Source organism: Lepus europaeus, chromosome 3, assembly GCF_033115175.1.
Source record: "Lepus europaeus isolate LE1 chromosome 3, mLepTim1.pri, whole genome shotgun sequence".
NCBI classification, from domain to species: Eukaryota; Metazoa; Chordata; class Mammalia; order Lagomorpha; family Leporidae; genus Lepus; species Lepus europaeus.
In genome coordinates this window covers 55,641,522-55,660,508 of record NC_084829.1, presented here as the reverse complement: position 1 = coordinate 55,660,508, position 18,987 = coordinate 55,641,522, and the positions used below count along the sequence as shown (strand labels likewise).

At 36.6% G+C, this 18,987-nt stretch overlaps 1 protein-coding gene across 1 annotated transcript in view; it reads right to left on the bottom strand.

Annotated features, from left to right (window-relative positions):
* HCRTR2 (hypocretin receptor 2) overlaps positions 1-18,775 on the bottom strand; it is a 124,883-nt gene extending 106,108 nt beyond the window's left edge. Inside the window, exon 1 of the mRNA XM_062187555.1 lies at positions 18,553-18,775. Coding sequence (XP_062043539.1) covers positions 18,553-18,775 — 223 coding nt within the window. The remainder of the gene's footprint in view (positions 1-18,552) is intronic.
* Between the last annotated feature and the right edge of the window lie 212 nt (positions 18,776-18,987).

Here is an 18,987-nt window from a genome sequence, read left to right as displayed (position 1 = left end):
ATTCAATATATCAAAAAAACTTAACAGACTTGGTAAGGAAGAAGAAAGAATATCTGACCTAGAAGACAAATCTTTGGAATTATTTCAATCAGACCAAAAAAAGAAAAAGAAATTAGAAAAATTAAAAATAATATCAGAGATTTATGGGATACTAACAAATGACCCAACATATGGATCTTAGGAATTCCTGAAGTTGTGGAATGAGAGAATGGACCAGAAGTCCTATTCAGTGAGATAATAATAAAAAACTTCCCTGTTTTTAAGAAAGAAAGGGATATCCAAGTACAGGAAGCAATTAGAATTCCTAATAGATATGGCCAGAAAAATGTCTTCATCACAACACAATGTAGTCAAACTTTCAACATAAAACATAAATAAAACTTTCTAAAAGAAAAGTTCCAGAAACATCAGATTACCTTCAGAGGATTATCGGTTCGACTTGCTGCTTGATTTCTCATAAGAAACTCTAGAGGCCAGGAGAGATGAAGAGACACAATCCAAAAAAATTGTCAACTCTGAAAATCATACCCTGAAAAGCTCTCACTCATGAAAGAAGGTGAAATAAAAACCTTGTATAACAAACATAAATTGAAAGAATTTGTCACCCGGCCGGCGTTGCGGCTAATCCTCCACCTTGTGGCGCCGGCACACAGGGTTCTAGTCCTGGTTGGGGCGCCGGATTCTGTCCTGGTTGCCCCTCTTCCAGGACAGCTCTCTGCTATGGCCCGGGAGTGCAGTGGAGGATGGCCCAGGTCCTTGGGCCCTGCACCCCATGGGAAACCAGGATAAGCACCTGGCTCCTGCCTTTGGATCCTGCCATTGGAGGGTGAACCAACGGCAAAAGGAAGACCTTTCTCTCTCTCTCTCTCACTGTCCACTCTGCCTGTCCAAAAAAAAAAAAAAAAAAAAAAAAGAATTTGTCACCCCTAATTGAACTTAACAAATGATGCTTAAGTATGTGCTAAACACAGAAATATAGAAAGATAGTCATCATTATGAAAGAATGCAAAAGCAGAAAATTTCTTAGTAAAAGAACAAAGGAAATTCAAAGCAATCAATAGGAATATTTATGGGAAAAATGTCAGGTCCAAGACATTGCTTATTAATATTAACCTTATAGGTTAATGGCCTAAAATCTCCAATTAAAAGATACAGATGGGCTGAATGGATTACAAAGAAAAATCCACCTATTTGCTGCCTACAGGAAACATACCTCACCATCAAAGATGAATCCAGACTGAAAGTGAAAGCATGGAAAAAGTTCTTCCATGCTAATGGGAAACAAAAAAAGGGCGAGTGTAGCCATCCTAATATTAGATGAAATAGACTTTAGCACAAAAACTGTTAAACGAGACAAAGAAGGGCATTATGTAATGATTAAAGAATCAAGCAACGGGAACATGTGACTATAGTAAATGTACATTCAACCAATACCAGGGCTCCTGTTTGTTTAAAAGTGATGCCAATGAGTTTAAAGGGAGGCACAGACTACAATAAAATAGCAATGAGGGTTTCAATAGCCCACTTTCATCAACGGACAAATCAACTAGACATAAAATTAACAAAGAAACAACAGAACAACAGAGCTAATTGACACTAAGGACCAAATGGATCTAACGGAATTGTACAAAACACTTCATCCCACACTGGACGAATACACATTCTTTTCATTAGTGCATGGAATTTTCTCTAGGAAAGACCATATGCTAGGGCATTAAGCAAGTCTCAGCAAATTAAAAAAAAGTTGAAATGTCTTCATGTATCTTTATTTACCACAATGGAATAAACCTGAAAATTAACAACTCAAGAATCTCTAGAACATTTGCAAACACATGAAAACCAAACAACATGCTCCTGAATAAACAGTAAATCATAGGGGAAAGCAAAGGAATCAAATAAATGAACTGTCAGTGTATCTCAAGGATCTATAAAAGGAGCAGTAAACCTAACCCAAAATTAACGGAAAGAAAGAAATAATTAAAAAGAAATAAACAAAATTGCAACAAAAACTATACAAAAGATCAGCAAAATAAAGAACTGGCTTTTTAAAAAAATAAACAAAATTGATACAGCATTGGCCCAACTAACAAAAAATAAGAAGGAGAAACCAAAATCAATAAACTCAGAGAAAAAAAAAAGGAGTTGTAACAACAGATACCACAGAAATCAAAAGAATCATCAGGAATTACTATAAGCAGCTATATAACAACATATTAAAAAATCTAGAAGAAACGCATAGATTCCTGAACACTCACAATCTACCAAAATTGAGTCATGAAGACATAGAAAACTTAACAGAAAAATAATCAAGATGGACATTCAATCAGTAATAAAGTACATCCCAACAAAGGAAAGCTCAGGACCAGATGGCTTCACTGCTGAATTCTAACAGACTTTTAAAGAACTAATTCTAATTCTTCTCAAACTACTCAAAGCAATTGAAAGGGAGGGAATTGTCCCAAATTCCTTCCATGAGACCATCATCACCTTGATTCCAAAACCAGAAAAATATACCAAAAAAAATGAGAAATATAGACCAATATTCCTGATGAACAAGATACAAAAATCCTCAACATAACATTAGCTAATCGAATCAAATAATATATCAAAATGATTATTCACCCAGACAACCTGGGATTTATCCCTGGTACACAGGGATGTTTCAACATATGCAAATCAATAAACATGATATACCACATAAACAAATTGAAGAGTACAAGCCATATGATTATCTCAATAGGTACAGATGTTACATCTGATAAAATACAAGGTACTTTCATGATAAAAACCTTAAGCACATTGGGCACAGAAAAAAACATTCCTCAACAAAATAAAGGTAATATACAAAAAACTACTTCCTGCATCATATTGAATGGGGAAAAGTTGGAAGCATTTCTACCTAATCTGGAGCCAAAGATGCCCACTGTCACCATTACTATCCCATATACTTCTGAAAGTTTTAGCCAGAGCCATTAGGCAAAGAAAAGAAATGAAAGGGAAAAAATTGGAAAGGAGGAAGTCAAATTATCCCTGTTTACAGATGACATGATTCTGTATTTAGGGGAACCAAAAGATTTCACTAAGAGACTGTTGGAATTCGTAAGAGAGTTTGGTAACGTGTCAGGATATAAAACTAACATACAAAAATCAATAGCCTTGGTATACACAGACAATGCCATGGCTGGAAAAGAACTTGAAAGATCAGTCCCATTCACAATAGCTACAAAACTTTTAAATATACTGTAATAAATTTTACCAAGGAGATTAAAGATCTCTACAATGAAAATTACAAAACATTAAAGAAAGAAATGAGACAAAAAAATGAAAAAAATCTTCCATGTTCATGGACTGAAAGAATTAGTATCATCAAAATGTCTGTACTACTCAAAGCAATTTACAGATTCAATGCAATCCCAATCAAAATACCAATTCTATTCTTCTCAGGTCTAGAATAAAATGATGCTAAAATTCGTATGGAAACACAAGAGAATCCGAGTAGTTAAGAAAATTTAAATAACAAAAACAAAGCCTGAGGCACCACAATACCAGATTTGAAGACATCCCACAAAGCAGTTATATTCAAAACAGCATGGTACTGGCAAAAAATAGACATGTAGACCAGTCGACCAGAACAGAAGCCACAGAAATTAATTCATCATCTACAACCAACTAATTTTTGACAAAAAACATAGAACTAATCTCTGGAGAAATGACAGTCTCTTCAATAAATGGTGCTGGGAAACTTGTATCTTCACATACAGAACTATGAAAGCAGGCTCCCAACTAGTTTTCTGATGTTTTGTGTCTCTTAACTTCAATTCCAATGCCCTGAATTAATCTTCCTTTAGAATACTCTGATATGTCAGAAAAGAGCTATTTAAAAACAACAGCAGGGATTTTAAAACATATTTCATTTAATCCACCATGACACAACACTACAGTAAAGACTAGGGCAAAAACTCACTGGGGCAGATATATAGAAGGTTATGGAATCAAAGAAAAGCATCACAGATTAGGGCCCTATTAATTTGAAATCCTTAGAAAACCTCATGAAATTCTGGGCTAAATGGAAATTACATGAATAATTTTATGGCATTCTTTTTGCCTAATTAATTATATATCTTCGAGCCTTTATAAATTTATTTTTACTATGTATCAAGTAAAGTGGGCTTTGTTTTTATTCTTTTCAAAATCATATCCATATGTCAACAATACTGCAGATGATACCAGCTGAAGTCAGATCCAACTGTTACATTGCTGTGTTTAATCTAGGCCTCTTCAATGATGCCTATAGTATAGTCTGTTGTTTACATGTTAGTCTCCCTCACAAGATTAGAAATTCCTTGTAGGTAAGGACCATGCCTCACTCACTTCTGTATTTCCTCCACAGAATGTAATAGAACAGATTACATGTTGTGGGCGTTCAATAAATATTTGCTGAATGAAATAAGAAAAGGAAATAGTTCCAAATTAGATAAGCCCTAGAAAGTCAGTGTGTTGATTCAAGATGCTTTATTTTTCTGTTTGCCTTTTGCTGCTACAGCTGAACTGAGTCCTCTCCTGCCCTATGTTGCTCCTGCATCCATTTGGGTGATGAAGATTTTCCATTCAATTATTGTTTACAGCATTGTCTATATTCCCACTAAACTAGGGATGCTTTGCTTTTTACTCCTCAAATTTCTTCTTCAGTGAAGTATTAAGCCTTTTTTTACTGTAATGTAAATTAAAATATTTTATTGAAAAAAACTAAAAAAAAAAAGAAAAGTAAAAGAAAGGAGGATGGGAGGGAGAGAAGAACTGAATATCATTATGTTCTTAGACTTGTATCTACGAATCATGAATCATACTGAATCTGTTGGAAATTAATTAAAATTCAAATAAAAATGAAGTTAAAAACACGTTTGCATGACCACAAGCTAACAATCTGTAGATAGTTCCATTGTTGCTAACATTAACTCAGAATTAAAAGCAACATGACATACATCAAACATAAAAATATATGCCTTGCTTAGCTCTTGGATTCCTCACTCTCTTACTCTCTAGTATCTTTGATTGTGGACCTGTAAGTTATATACTACTGATGCAATGATAATTAATCATAGAACTCAAGTCCCTTTCAACTGAACATAGAAGAAAATGTGTTTCCCTTAAATTTTGCAATCATATTTTCCACACACTGTGCAGACTGTTATGGATGTACTCAAAGGAAGTTCTCAAAGGAAGAACAGAAAAGAGAACAGAGTATGGCATTCACTCACTATTTAGGAATCAGGAAGCCAAATGTTGATATGGAAAGCCATTCCAAAGGTGAACTCATTGTTGCTCTCAAATCTAAATTTCACTATCTGGAGAAAGGAGCAAATTATATAACCCTATCATGCTAGTTGCTATAAAAGTAAATAAAACAATGTAGGAAAAACATTTATGTTGAAGAATTATCTAATTAGATCAATATATCAATCCAAAAGGCCTGCCATTCACTGATTTATAATAATGGAAAATACTGAAAAGCTTTGTTTAATTATTCTAAAGTCCACATGAATTATCAACTTTACTTCTCTGGGCAAGATTACACTTTGCTTTTTAAAAAGTTGTAGTTTGAAGGCTGGCACTGTGGTGTAGCGGGTAAAGCTGCCGCCTGCAGCTTTTTCCCATATGGGTGTAGGTTTGAGACCCAGCTGCTCCACTTCCTATCCAGCTCTCTGCTATGGCCTGGGAAAGCAGCAGAGGATGGCCCAAGTCCTTGGGCCCCTGCACCCACATGGGAGTCCAGGAAGAATCTCCTGGCTCCTGGCTCCTGGCTTTGGATGGGCACAGCTCCAACTGTTGCAGCCAGTTGGGGAGTGAACCAGCAGATGGAAGATCTCTCTTTTTCTCTCTGTCTCTCCTTCTCTCTGTGTGTAACTCTGACTTACAAATAAATAAATAAATCTTTAAAAAAAAGTTGTAGTCTGATGGCCACTTTAGGAATTTAAAGGCCAGTGGTAGTCAGCAGAGTTTGTTTCCTTCTTCTCTAATAAATGATGTGTCTGGAATTATCCGCATTATCAACATTGGTCTTGCACTCTGCCTAAGAATGTGATTTTTTTTTTCATTTAGTTGCATAGTCCAAGTGACCAAATTGGCCTAAGTCGCTGGCACTGAGGGAGAATGATAGAGCATCCTTAAACTGAGCATTTATACACATTCCTGGAACATCCTGAACTCAGATGGGGATATACACTTTCATTGAGGAAAGTATAGTCATCTTTGAGATATTTATGATCTAGTATTTCCTTAGATTTAAAAAGAATTATTTTAAAATAAAATGGATTTAAATAAGGGTTTGGCACATTATATGTTCTCAGTTATTTCAGAGATATAACATTATTGGGATAGATCTTGTACTTTTCTTGAGGGAAAACACACTCAAAACTGCCAGTTTGTTAATCCCATTTGCTTTTCATGAGAAGACCAAGATTTCGTAGTACACTGAATATTGTCAAGGGGATCTCAGTGTTGAGGAGAGATTTCACTTTAATCATTATAAAATGCTTATTTTAATGTGCATATTTCTTAAGATGAAAACTAAAATGATCACAAAAATGATTCAAATTATAGAGGTTTTATTTTAATAATTTACATAGAAGAAATTTAGATACTAAAATGCATGATTTATAAAATGTATTTATTAAAATATTCCTCCAGGTAGAATTTAATAATAATTCATCTGTAGCTAAAACGTGTCAAATTACTGACACTGTCCTAGGCTCTGGGAATACAAACATGGAAACAAGAGAGAGAAAGGAACTATTCTCATGGAACTTACCTTTCACATGAGGGACACAATAGAAGAATGAATAGGTAAATTATTAATGTAATTTCAAAAAATAGTGAGTCCTATAATGAAAATGAAATGGAATGCTATTGTTCATGAAGGAAGAGTGATTCAGATTTGGCATTCTGAGAGATTTTCTGTGAAAATGTACCATGTGAGCTGAGCAGCAGCCAGTCATCGGGAGGTCAGAAGGTTAGCAATTGTTGAAGACTCTAAAGCAATAATATATTGAGTCTGTTCAAAGAAATGATGCCACAGTGATCAATCACCCTAGTGGTACTCTTTTTTTACATGGATGCTAATTCAAGGACTTATTCCCCTCTAGTGTATTTTTCTTTTTTATTTTCCTAAAGGCTACAGTTCATTTACTTAGGAGATAGCTAGAAATCTATTTTGACTTTGGGAGTTCAAGGTATTATGTTTAGTTTTGGGAATTTTTAATGTGTTTGAAAGATAGTTACCTGGGGGCGGCACCATGGCACAGTAGGTTAATCCTCCACCTGTAGCGCCGGCATCCCACATGGGTGCCAGTTCTGGTCCCTGTTGCCCCTCTTCTGATCCAGGTCTCTGCTATGGCCTGGGAAAGCAGTAGAGGATGGCCCAAGTGCTTGGGTCCCTACACCCACGTGGGAGACCAGAAAGAGGCACCTGGCTCCTGGCTTTGGATCAGTGCACAGCTCCAACCATTGTGGCAGACTGGGGAGTGAACCAGCGGAAGGAAGGGCTTTCTCTCTGTCTCTCCCTCTCATTGTCTGTAACTCTACCTCTCAAATAAATAAATAAAATCTTTAATAAAAATGAAAGTTACTTAATCCTACATGAAAATGTATATATTAATCATATTATTCATGTCATCTAATTGACAAAATGTGCTTATAATTATACATGTGGTATATACATTTTTTTAAATTTTGTAGTTTTAATAGCTTAAATGTTTATTTTCCCTTTTCTTCTAGGATGATTTGGTTTCCTGTCCATGACCAGTCACAGCTTTCATTATGCCTGAGGGAGAAGGGAGAACATAAATTTGCAACCTGGAGTAATCTCATTGACTTTCAGGAATCTCTGACTCACTGTTACCATCTCCAAGGACTACTTCAAAGAATGAGGTCCTTCTAGGCTTTCCTGTGTCCAAAATATAAATCAGGGCCAAGAACACAAAAGTCCTAATCACTATTAGGTTCCTTTCCTCCACCAGCTCTTAAAAAATTGTTACTGTACTTGCTTCAAGGTTTCTAATATAGAGGAACAGTTGTATAAAGCATTCTAATTGAAGAGTTAGATTTTTTAGCCATATTTTCATAATGAAATGTTGACTCAATTTAACACAATAACAAAATGGTTTCCTAAGCACTTTGCCATACCTTCAGACACTTGTACCATAAAGATTAACATACCTTCAAAGTTTAAGAAAAAGAAGCTGTCTGAAAATCCTATTAGTAGCAATATAGTTATCAGCCAGAGTGAATGAGTCATCAAATTCATTCTGAATTGATTAAATAAATTATTAAAGCTACCAATTTTTTTAACCCTATTTCTAGCAATGAAGTAGAAAACTCAAGGCCCCCATGGTTACAAACTGTATGACATATTAAAGTCATTTAAAAGTCATTGAGTAAGAAAAAAAAAAAAGCCCTCAAGAGACTCTAGAAGAGCATGTTAAAAATTTTAATCAGTGTTCTAGACTCACTTTGAACTTGGAATAGCAAAAAAAAAAAAAAAAAAAAAAAAAAAATTTAACTATCCACAATTTTAGAAACCAAGCCAACTCAAGATAAATGAATTCAATTAAATTCCCTAAGGATTGACCTGGGGTCAATGTAAAATTTTCATTGATCATTTGAAGCATATGTCATTTAAAGTTAATCTTCAAATGAAAGTGTTCAGAAAATTATAGGTAATTCAGAAAGAAAATGGAGTTAGTAAAAAAATATGAAAAATTTAATTAGATCTCAAATTTTTAATCTTTTAGATTTCATTATGGGGTCATAATATGATCTAAAAGCCAAAATGAGAGATAGAAAGGAATATATTAATCCATTGAAACTCAAATAGATAGGTTATTATAAAATGCTTTTTTGAAAAACTACATTAAACTTTGGAAAATAGTAATAGAGCTATGGCACGTAAGATTCATAAACATATATTCCAGGAAAGAAATAGTAAAAAATTATTTAAAGAATAATTATTTCACACAATGTAAACTTTCAGTACAGGAAAAACAGCAGCAGTTTTCCCTGTATGTTCCTTCTTTCATTTGTTTCCTCCTTTAGTGCCTTTTTTTCATTTTTTCCCTTTTTCTCCTTATTTAGCATGTTAAAAGCCTCCTGACAGTAATTATCTAGACAATTTGGATTATGTTCTTTAGTGATAGTTGTTTCTTTGTGTTTTCATTAATTCAGGCTTGATTAGCTGGACCAAAGCAAAGCACAAATGCCAATATGAAAACCTTCTCTAGTCATTCTTCCTGCTTCTGCATCTGCAGAACACTTTCATGGAAAATACAAAGTAGTGATCACACTCTCCTTAAAACCTTGAACTACAGGATCAAGTCCTACTTCTTATGTCTGACACACAAGTTACACAAGTTCCTTCATGGCCCAACCCTCATCTACTGGTTCCTGTTTATCTCTGGGCTTTCCACACTTGCACTTAACATTGGAGTGTCCCAACTATTTAACATTCTCTTCATCACTCATTCTATTTCATGCCTCTTTGATCTTGCACATGTTCTTTCCTCTGCTTAGAACATCTTTATCCATTTTTTTCACCTGGGCAATCTTTATTCAACCATTAAATCTCAGTTTAGGTGTCATCATCTTCTACAGCTCTCTCAGTGCCCCAAATAGAGCTAGATGTCCTTCTCATTTGCTTCTTCAACATTCTGTGAATCCCTCTATAACACCACTTGCCTCATTATATTGAGAATAACTGTTTATATGTCTATTTCTTCAATTAGAGTGCATGGATTCTATTATCTTTTTGTCCTCAAGGCTAGCACTGTAATTGACACAAAGATTCTTCATATTGTCAGCTACTGTAGTTTGCAATTACATATATACTTCCTCTGAGTTGTCTTATTCTGAGTCTAGGCAAGGTAAAAGTGCTTTTAACTATTGTACAGTTTTTGTGACAGAGACTTTACAACTACAGCCTCTTTCACAGTTTGGACGACAAAATATGATTGATTTTGGCCAAATGATTATGTGCATGAATGACACCTTTGGTTTTTGGCAAAGCTAGATCAAAGCCAATTGTTTTGTTTAGTTCAACCTTCTACTATAACTATAGTGAATATGTAACAACTTATGCTAAAACTTAAAGCTTGGAACAATAAAAATTAATTATTAAATTTCTCCAAGTTCAGCAATATGTGACAAGCTTTACTGGGTAGTTCTGTCTCAGAGTCCATCATTATATTGTAGTCAAGCTGGTGGTGGATTGAGGTAGGGATGCCATTATAATCACCTCAAAATTCTACCTGGCCGTAAAGATTCATTTCCCAGCTCAGACACGAGGTTGTCAACCCTGTATTTCCTCCATGAGTATGGGGTGGCGATTTCAACCTTCATAACAAAGTAGCTTACCTCCTCCTGAGGACAAGATAAAAAGGAATGACAGTTGGCACTCCACTCAAAAGTTATATTCTTTCATAATGCAATGTTCAGAGAGATGCACTGTCTGTGTATGTATTGGTCACCACAACCAATGCTGACATAATGTAGAAGACTATATATGGATATGAACGTCATATTATGAGATGTTATTGGAAGCCATCTTGAAAATTGATTGTTATAGAGGCTAGATGTTGAGAAGGTGAATAAAAACAGTGGGTTGGGGCTGGCACAGTGGTGTGGAGGTTTAAGCCCCCATTTGTAGTGCCAGCATCCCATATGGGCACCAGTTTGAGTCACAGCTGTTCTACTTCTGATTCAGCTCCCTGTTAATGTGCCTGAGAAAGCAGCAGAAGATAGCCAAAGTGTTTTGAACCCTGTACCTATGTGGGACACTCAGAAGAAGCTCCTGGCCCCTGGCTTTGGCCTGGCCCAGCCCTGGCCATTGTGGTCATCTAAGAAGTGAACCAGTAGATACAAGACTTCTCTCTCTGCCTCTGTCTCTCCTTCTCTGTAATTCCACCTCTAAAATAATAAATAAATCTAAAATGAAAACTGAAATTAAAACAAAAATGAGGATGCCTGAACCCTGAATCTTGTGTAAAACTGATTCTGCAACCCAAACTATATGAGAAATGAGCAAGAAACAAACTTGTGGTGCTAACCTAATGAGAATTTGAGAGTGTGTTTGGTACTGTGCCATAGACTAGCTATTCAAACCATAACAGTTTTCATGTGGTTCATTCTACTGGAAAAGATTATGATGATAGAAAGAGCTCTGGGTATTCTAAGACTTGTAGGATAACTTTTAAATAAAACATTGGAATTATCATTTTATTTTATTGTGGACAGGATCTAGTTAATGTGAATCCTTCCTCAGAGTTTTGACAAAATCATGTATCAAAGACTGCATAGCTGAACACCAGACAAAGGTCATCACATTCCCCCATAGGAAACTGACAAGTTATTCCAATGCTGAAACACAACCCTTTGATATTTCTGTGTGCCTGTGATTTTTTTTCCACAGTGACTTTAAATCATTTCTGATAGATGAATCTTTTTCATTAAATAAGATCTACCTCAGAAGTTTGTAGTGAAGGATAAATGAGACAAAAATTTAAGAATATCTTCTGAAGAGTAGAACACTATAAAATATTAAACATTGTTCTTGTTAAATACAAAATATAAATTACTGATAGACCCAGAAATAAGAATCCCTAAATATTTTTGAAGAATTAAGTAAAGGAGCATTTATTTTTAGGGATTTAATATTTCAAATATTAATCTACTAGATTTATGTGGTCAAAAGATCACTTCTCATTGAGAACAAAGGTGACATGAAAACATTTAATACTCAGAATCAGTTATTCAAATACTGGCCATATATGACATGTTTTAAATCCAATAACATCTCAAAGTATTCCATAATCAGAGCTTAAGGTCATTTCATGTCTTGTGTGATGCCTCTTTGAACATATATAAGAGCATTCTGCTCTAGGAACATAATATGAGGACTGATTTATTCATTCAAAACAATGAAACTTAAGATTTGTTTAAATATACATTAATTATCTTATTAAGTGATGACTGTATTTGAATATAGGAAAAAAACTCATTATGTGAAGTTTTAAGTGTTTAGGCTGTCAGTCTTACACTGCGATTAAAGATAGCACTCAATAACAAAACAACCTTTGGACACAATTATCTGGCATTTTTTTTTCTAGTGAGTCACCCTCCCCCCCTTACAGGCAAAAGCATTTTTGGCAGCACCTATTTTACCTTGAAATTTTCTGTTGTAAAGTAACCCTAGCCTGACCTTGATTAGCTTATCAAATGAGCTCATCCTCAAAGCTGAAGTGCTGTAGAGTATGAGAGAAATAGCATGGCAACATGCCAGAACAACTCTGTAAATTGTCTAGAGGGCACATCAAAGCATCACTTTCTTCCCTCTTTCTTCTGTACTTCTCCAGCCTGAGTTAGAAACTAGGGAAAGAGGCAGTATGAAGTAATGACAAATGTGGAGTGTGCAATTGGTAAAATATTTACTTGAAACCTAGTGCTGCTACTTACTGATGACTAAACTGTGGAACAAGTTAAAACTGCTCTTTGAATTTCATTTATCTCATTTGTAAAATAAAGTATTTAACCACTCATCATTAGGAGGTTGATGTTGTAAGGCATCAATAAATACACAAAAGTGGAGGCTGCCATATATAAGACCTGGCATACAATCTGAAATACTCTTCATTTTCCTTTGCAGTGAGAAGAGGGACTGGAGTCAAATACACTTAGCTTCATCTATTGCATGTCTGGTTGACTCATACTAGTAAGCCATTATATAACAACGTTAGTATCTGTAAGAGTATAGGAGTTGTCAGAATACAAAAGGAAATGGGGCCAGCATTGTGGCATAGCAGGTTAAACTGTCACCTGCAGTGCCAGCATCCCATATGGGTGCCAGTTTAAGTCCCATCTGCTCCACTTTTGATCCAGCTTCCTGCTAATGCACCTGGGAAAGTAGGGGAGCATGGCACAAGTGCTTGGGTCCCTGTACCAACAAGGGAGACCTGAAAGAAGCTCCTGGCTCCTGGTTTCAGCCTAGCCCAACTCCAGCCATTGCAGCCATCTGGGGAGTGAACTAACAGATGGAAGACCTCTCTCTGTCTCTCCTTCTCTCTCCATAACTCTACCTTTCAATTACATAAAAAAATCAATAAGAAAAAATAATAATACAATAGGAAGAAAAATAGAAGGATCTTATTTCTATAGTAAAGTAACATCAGCAATTGATGTTCCTGATATTTTAGGAGCTGAGTGATAATTCAGGGATTTATGAATGTGAATGTAGCTACCATACAGGATAGTTTTTAAATATAATCTAAAATACAAGATAATGAATTCATTTGAATGCATATCATGAAATTCAATATATGTATTTTTACTAAAGTCAATAAAAAATTTAAACTAGAACATTGTATCTGTATTTGAGTTTTAGATTTGACTTCCATTTACAAAAATGTTTCAAAGTTATTTATTTTATTTATTTGAGAGGCAGAGAGAGGGAAAGACACATGCATATGTAGAGAATGAACTCCTATTCACTAGGTCACTCACCAAATGCCTGCAATAGCAAGAATAGAACCAGACTGAAGCCAAGAGCTCAGAACTTAGTGCAGATCTCCCACGTGGGTGGCAAAGACTCAGCTACTTGAACCATCATGTTCTATCTCCTATGACATCCATTAATAGGAAGCTGGAATAGAAAACTGGGCTGCAACTCAATACAGGATGCAAGCATCTGAAGCCATGTCTTAAAAATTAGACCAAATGCATGTCCTTCAATTTGACCTCTTTTGACAAATTTTTCCAAATTGTTTCACTTTTCCTATGTACTTTTTCAAGTATAGGAAGAAATCCATTGTCATTAAATTATGCATAGCAAATGTTACTCTCATAATTGTCTGTCCAGGATAAATGTTGCTCTGTTATCTATGATATAGCCATTTATAGAGTTATCATTTGAATTCTGCTCAAGTCAAAGATATAACTTATCTTTACCAATTAAACCCAAATGACTATAGTTTTAGCAAAAATGCAGAGGCATCAGTTTAATTCCCATTAGAATAAGTACTTTTTATTAAAAATATTCTGCAACTAAAAACACACAACAGGTTTAAAACCCAATAGCTAATATTGTCTTTTACACTCACTATTTCTGATTTCTATTGAGTCTTGGCAGAGATAAGTAATGTATTTCCTCAAATTTCTTTCTGTTTCCTGTATAGCAAATGATGGGTTCATGGACACTAACAGATCTCAAATGGGCATTAGGAGATATAGATAAGTAATGTCTCATGCTTAGGAGTAGCATACACTCAGAAGTCTGCCACTTCCACTACTAGACTATAAGATTAAGTCTGTAGGAAGCAACTCTTTCATAGATATTCCCCTCACCCCATCTAACTACTTGACCTTAACTCTTATTGGGTAAATTCCTTAATGCCTTAAGTGCTTCATCTGAGTTAAATTAACAACATTAAAAATGATAGACTGACTTATAACAACTCAAAAATCAAGTGAATGAGACCTACTGAGAGCAAATTTAACCTGGATGAAAGAAAATTATCCCAACAGTTAGGAATAGCTTTCAGAAAGGGGAAGACAATGTACAGTAATCACTTTGAAGGGGATGAGTGGGTGGAACTGACCTGGCAAAGGAGAGTAAGCTGTCAATTCCATATTACTCACACCTTTCAGTAAAACAATCAATGGAAGAAAAAGCTACAGCAGAGGGCATAAAGAGCTTAAAAGGTACTGAGGCCATGGAGGCATAAAATGACTACAAACCACATTAGGGAGATATTTCAATAGTGAGAGTTCAAGGATTAATAACTGCCATTAATTATTATATAGTATATGTCAAGTATGTGTTCCTGCATCTCTGCATAGAATATGTATGTATTACATCCTGATATAATTTCTACAAGGCAGGCATTATCAACTTAGTATGCAATTTAAAAAAGGAGACGTTGTTAGTTCAATAACTTGCTAGTAGTCACACAAGAAGCAAGAATAGCTGGATTCATACCTACACGTATTGTATCTTTGGATGCAGACACAAAAGAGTCATTAAACTGATGTTTTTTCCCCAGGTATTTAATGCTTGAGCTGACTGGAAACACATCTCTCCCTCCAATTTACATTTCAGAAACCATGAGTAAAAATTACATCAAATATATTCCTTTGTATTTCCCCAAAAATCCTCCTCACACATACACATTGACTTTAAGAACATAATATTACTTAAAATATACTAGTTGAATAAATAGACACAAATAGTGGCTATAGCACAAGATATATTTGGGAATGCATCATGTATTGTATACATATATGTATGTATATGTGGTGTATGTGGCATCATTTTGAAGAAACTGGAAAAATTACTCCTTCCAAAAAGATGCTATTACCATGATCCAAATCCACAATTAGTCATTCATGTGTCTTTTTACAATGCGAATATTCATGAAATGCCATTTACAGTGGTTTGTGCCTGTTGTGAATGGCCTTGTAATTTTTTTTTTCCAGGAAACTGTTTCATGTCTCTGAAAGGATCATCTTATACTGGAGAAAGGTTATAATGAGAAAGACTGGAGGAAAAAAAAGGTGAGGATGATCAAGACTTTTTCATTCTTCACAGAGCATATCCTGTTCCATCACTTTATAAAAGGACACTGTGGGAGAAATTATTTCTCACTGATGGCATTATTTTTGTAAGTTCAACAAGGTTGGGCTTTTCCAAGTAGTCAGTTACATGAAAGAGCAAACAGTGAATGGACCTGATGGGTCAGTGATTACATATGCTGCCTGCACTGTGGTATTTCACCTTCATAGCGAAGGTTGTCTCTTTATCTTCCATGAATAATGTGAGTTCTTGTCTTTCCATTCTATTTGTAAAATCACCAAAGGGGGCAAAAAAGCAAGTCACAGTCTAATCCATTTTGCAAATTTGACAAGAACATCAAAGAGCAAGAAGTTGTCTGAATAATGACACTGCTCATTTGTTTAAATGTCAAACTTAAACCTCATCAACTTTCAGGGAATATTTTAGTAAAGAATGAATTTCAGTCTATCCAGAGAGGATTTCTGTGTTATTCAGTCCTGAGGAAAACAGCTGTCAGTATCTTGAGAGCAGAGTACCTTGAGTTAATCTTTCATTTTGAACTGAATGGAATTGGCCATTTCAGCACTTGAGGCTATGGACAGCAATCCCTTTCTTGAAGTAAAGTAAGTGGCCTTAGTGTAGAGGTGTTTCCTTCTGGAATCTGAAACTCCCCAGGCTAGTGATCATGTATTACTAAACTATGCAATTAGTCTATAAGGATTATGCATCAGAAGGCCTATGCAAAGCAAAAATTAAATAACAGCAAAGAAAAGCACATTTTGTCACAAAGAGTAAGCCTGAAATAAAATTAGGGAGAGGAAATAGTTATAGTTTATAACTATTACTGCAAAACAAATGTCTTTTTTTTAACTGCAAAAGTTTCCCCTGTAGGTGGGTTTTTGGTCATGAGAATCACAAGTGCTATTAACCTCTCATGGTACTTTATTGACATAAATGGACTTAGATGCAGAGAACAGGAAATGCATCCAACAGGCTTGCAGATAATCAGAAACAGATAATCCATTCTCCATATGATTTCTATCTCCAGAGTGTAATATCAATGGAGAATTGTGGATTTGAGGCAAAAGAAATGAAATGGAATTTCAATTATGTCTGTTAATTAGTCATTCATTTGTCTAAGTCTTGTTTGTACCATTGAGTATGGTCTATTTTGAATTCTAAATGACAGAATGTTTGGCAAGGGGTCTGGCATACAATAAGTTGTCAATATATGTTCAGTTTTGGTTATTCGTGTAACAGTAAGTATGGCATAATACAGTGAAATGTTGATATGCTGGTACTCATATGTCATAATAAATGTAAACTGAAGAAAAGATGGCAAGAAGGAGGGAAGCAGGAATGGCCTTGCCATCAGCAGACTCAATTATCCAGGTAACAAGATACTTAGTCATGTATATTTTCACTTTCATCCACTTTGTCTATATCCCAAGAAGATTCTCTTTATGTTTACTTTAAATATTTAACAGCAACACTGACAACAAATCCTGAAAGCAATATAGAAAGAGCAAGCTAAATGTCTCAGAGGTTCCCTACCTCATCTGATAATATCCTACCAACTCACTGGAGAATTCCCCTCTGTGACATACTATGACTGCATGCCTCCTAGCCAGACCAACACACTCAGGAGAAAAAATAAAAATCAGGTTATTGCTGAAAACCTGATAAGTTCCTTATCATCCTCCGTAACAGCGGAAAACCCTTTTCTTTTTCTTTTTTTTAAACGAATGATTTGCTTCTGACTTCAAAGCCTTGGAACCTAATTCACCTCTCTCACCTTCTCTTTTATAACTGAAAATAAAGAGCACCCCCCCCTCCGCCGGCCCCCTCCATCTCCTCCTGACATTTTCAGCAGACACTTCCTCCACACTGCCCTCTGCATCTGAAATGCCTCCCAGCATCCCACTCTCCATTCATCAAGGTACAGGCTCCTTCCATTCACAATTCGTTCTTAGTCCTCCCTCCCTTCCAAGGGTCCTTTTATTGCAGTAGATTCTTCTGTTGCCCTAACACACCCCAACATCTAAGTCACCTTATCATCACCCAATCCCCTTCCCAAGACTCAGAAATTCACGGAAGGGAGGGGTCGAGGAAACCTGTGTTTGCATGCGGACCTAGCAGGGACAATTACATTAAGCCCAGCATTAAGCTTTTAGTAAAATCTTTTGCGGGGTGTGGGGGGGAGTAAGGACGGAGCAGTTAATACAATAAATATTTCCTGACACTGGCAACAGGCAGGCTCTGGAAAACATTGGATGAATGAATGAATGAATGAATGGGTGGGTGGACGGACGGAGGGCTGAGTGAGATTTCCGAGGTACTTTTCTTGGATGCTCCTCCTTCTCCTTGCAGCCCGCAAGCTTCTTATTTAATTCAGGCTCAGGCTCCGGAGTGAGTGCACTTCCGTGCTTTGCCTGATCTCAGCTCCTGCCCCTTCATTACCTGTTCCTGACTGGGAGCCCACACTCCTTGCCAAAGGGCAGGCTATCTAGCTCGCAAGTGCTTTGTGACTTCAACAGTCAAGACAGCTTGCACTCTGTAAGCGCTGCCTCTCCTCAGATCCCCTCCACAACATTCAGCTGCCTTACACAAAAGGATGACTGATTCCCCCACACTCCACCAAATCCACCTGCAGATCCCTGTGGTTTGCCTCTTCTCCCCGCTCTTGTAACCTAGGTGCACAGAAAAGAAACGCGGTTTCCCTCTGCTGCCTGCAGATAGAGGAATCACCATGCCACGGTCTGTCCTGGTGCATGAAACAAGAAAACTTTTGTTTTATTTTTGCATTAGAAAACCTCACGAGGGGGAGAGGAAGAGAGGGAGAGAGCTAGAGAGAGCGCTGCGACCTCTTTGTTTGCATCCCAGAGGGTGGGAGGGGTCTTCAGAGCCTTCCGGAGCAGAGGTGACAGCCCTTTTGGAGGGCTGCCCGGGAGGAAACTCACCCAGGACGTTTCCAATAAGAGCCACAACGAATACGATGATGTACCCGGCGATCAGGACCCACTCATATTCTTTCGGGTGTAGGTATTCCCTCCACAGGTACCGCAGGAATTCCTCATCGTCATAGTCGGTGGGGTTTAAAAACGGCTCTTGAGTTTCGTTCAGCTCCGAGGCAGATGACCAGTTGCGACGAGGCGGGGAGTCCTCCAATTTGGTGCCGGACATCACGGGCTCGAGTCCGGTTCAGCTCAGTGCTGCAAGCTCCTTTTCGCCTGCCCCATGAGCACTGGTGATTTGCTGTGGGAAAGGCTGCGCGGAGAGTGGAGAAGGGGCTCCGGAGCAGAAAATGACGTGAAAAGTTACTGAGCCAATGCCTCCAGAGTCTTCTGCCGGGCAACTTCTGCGGCGGCTTTGCTCTCTTTGCAGGCGGTTTTGCA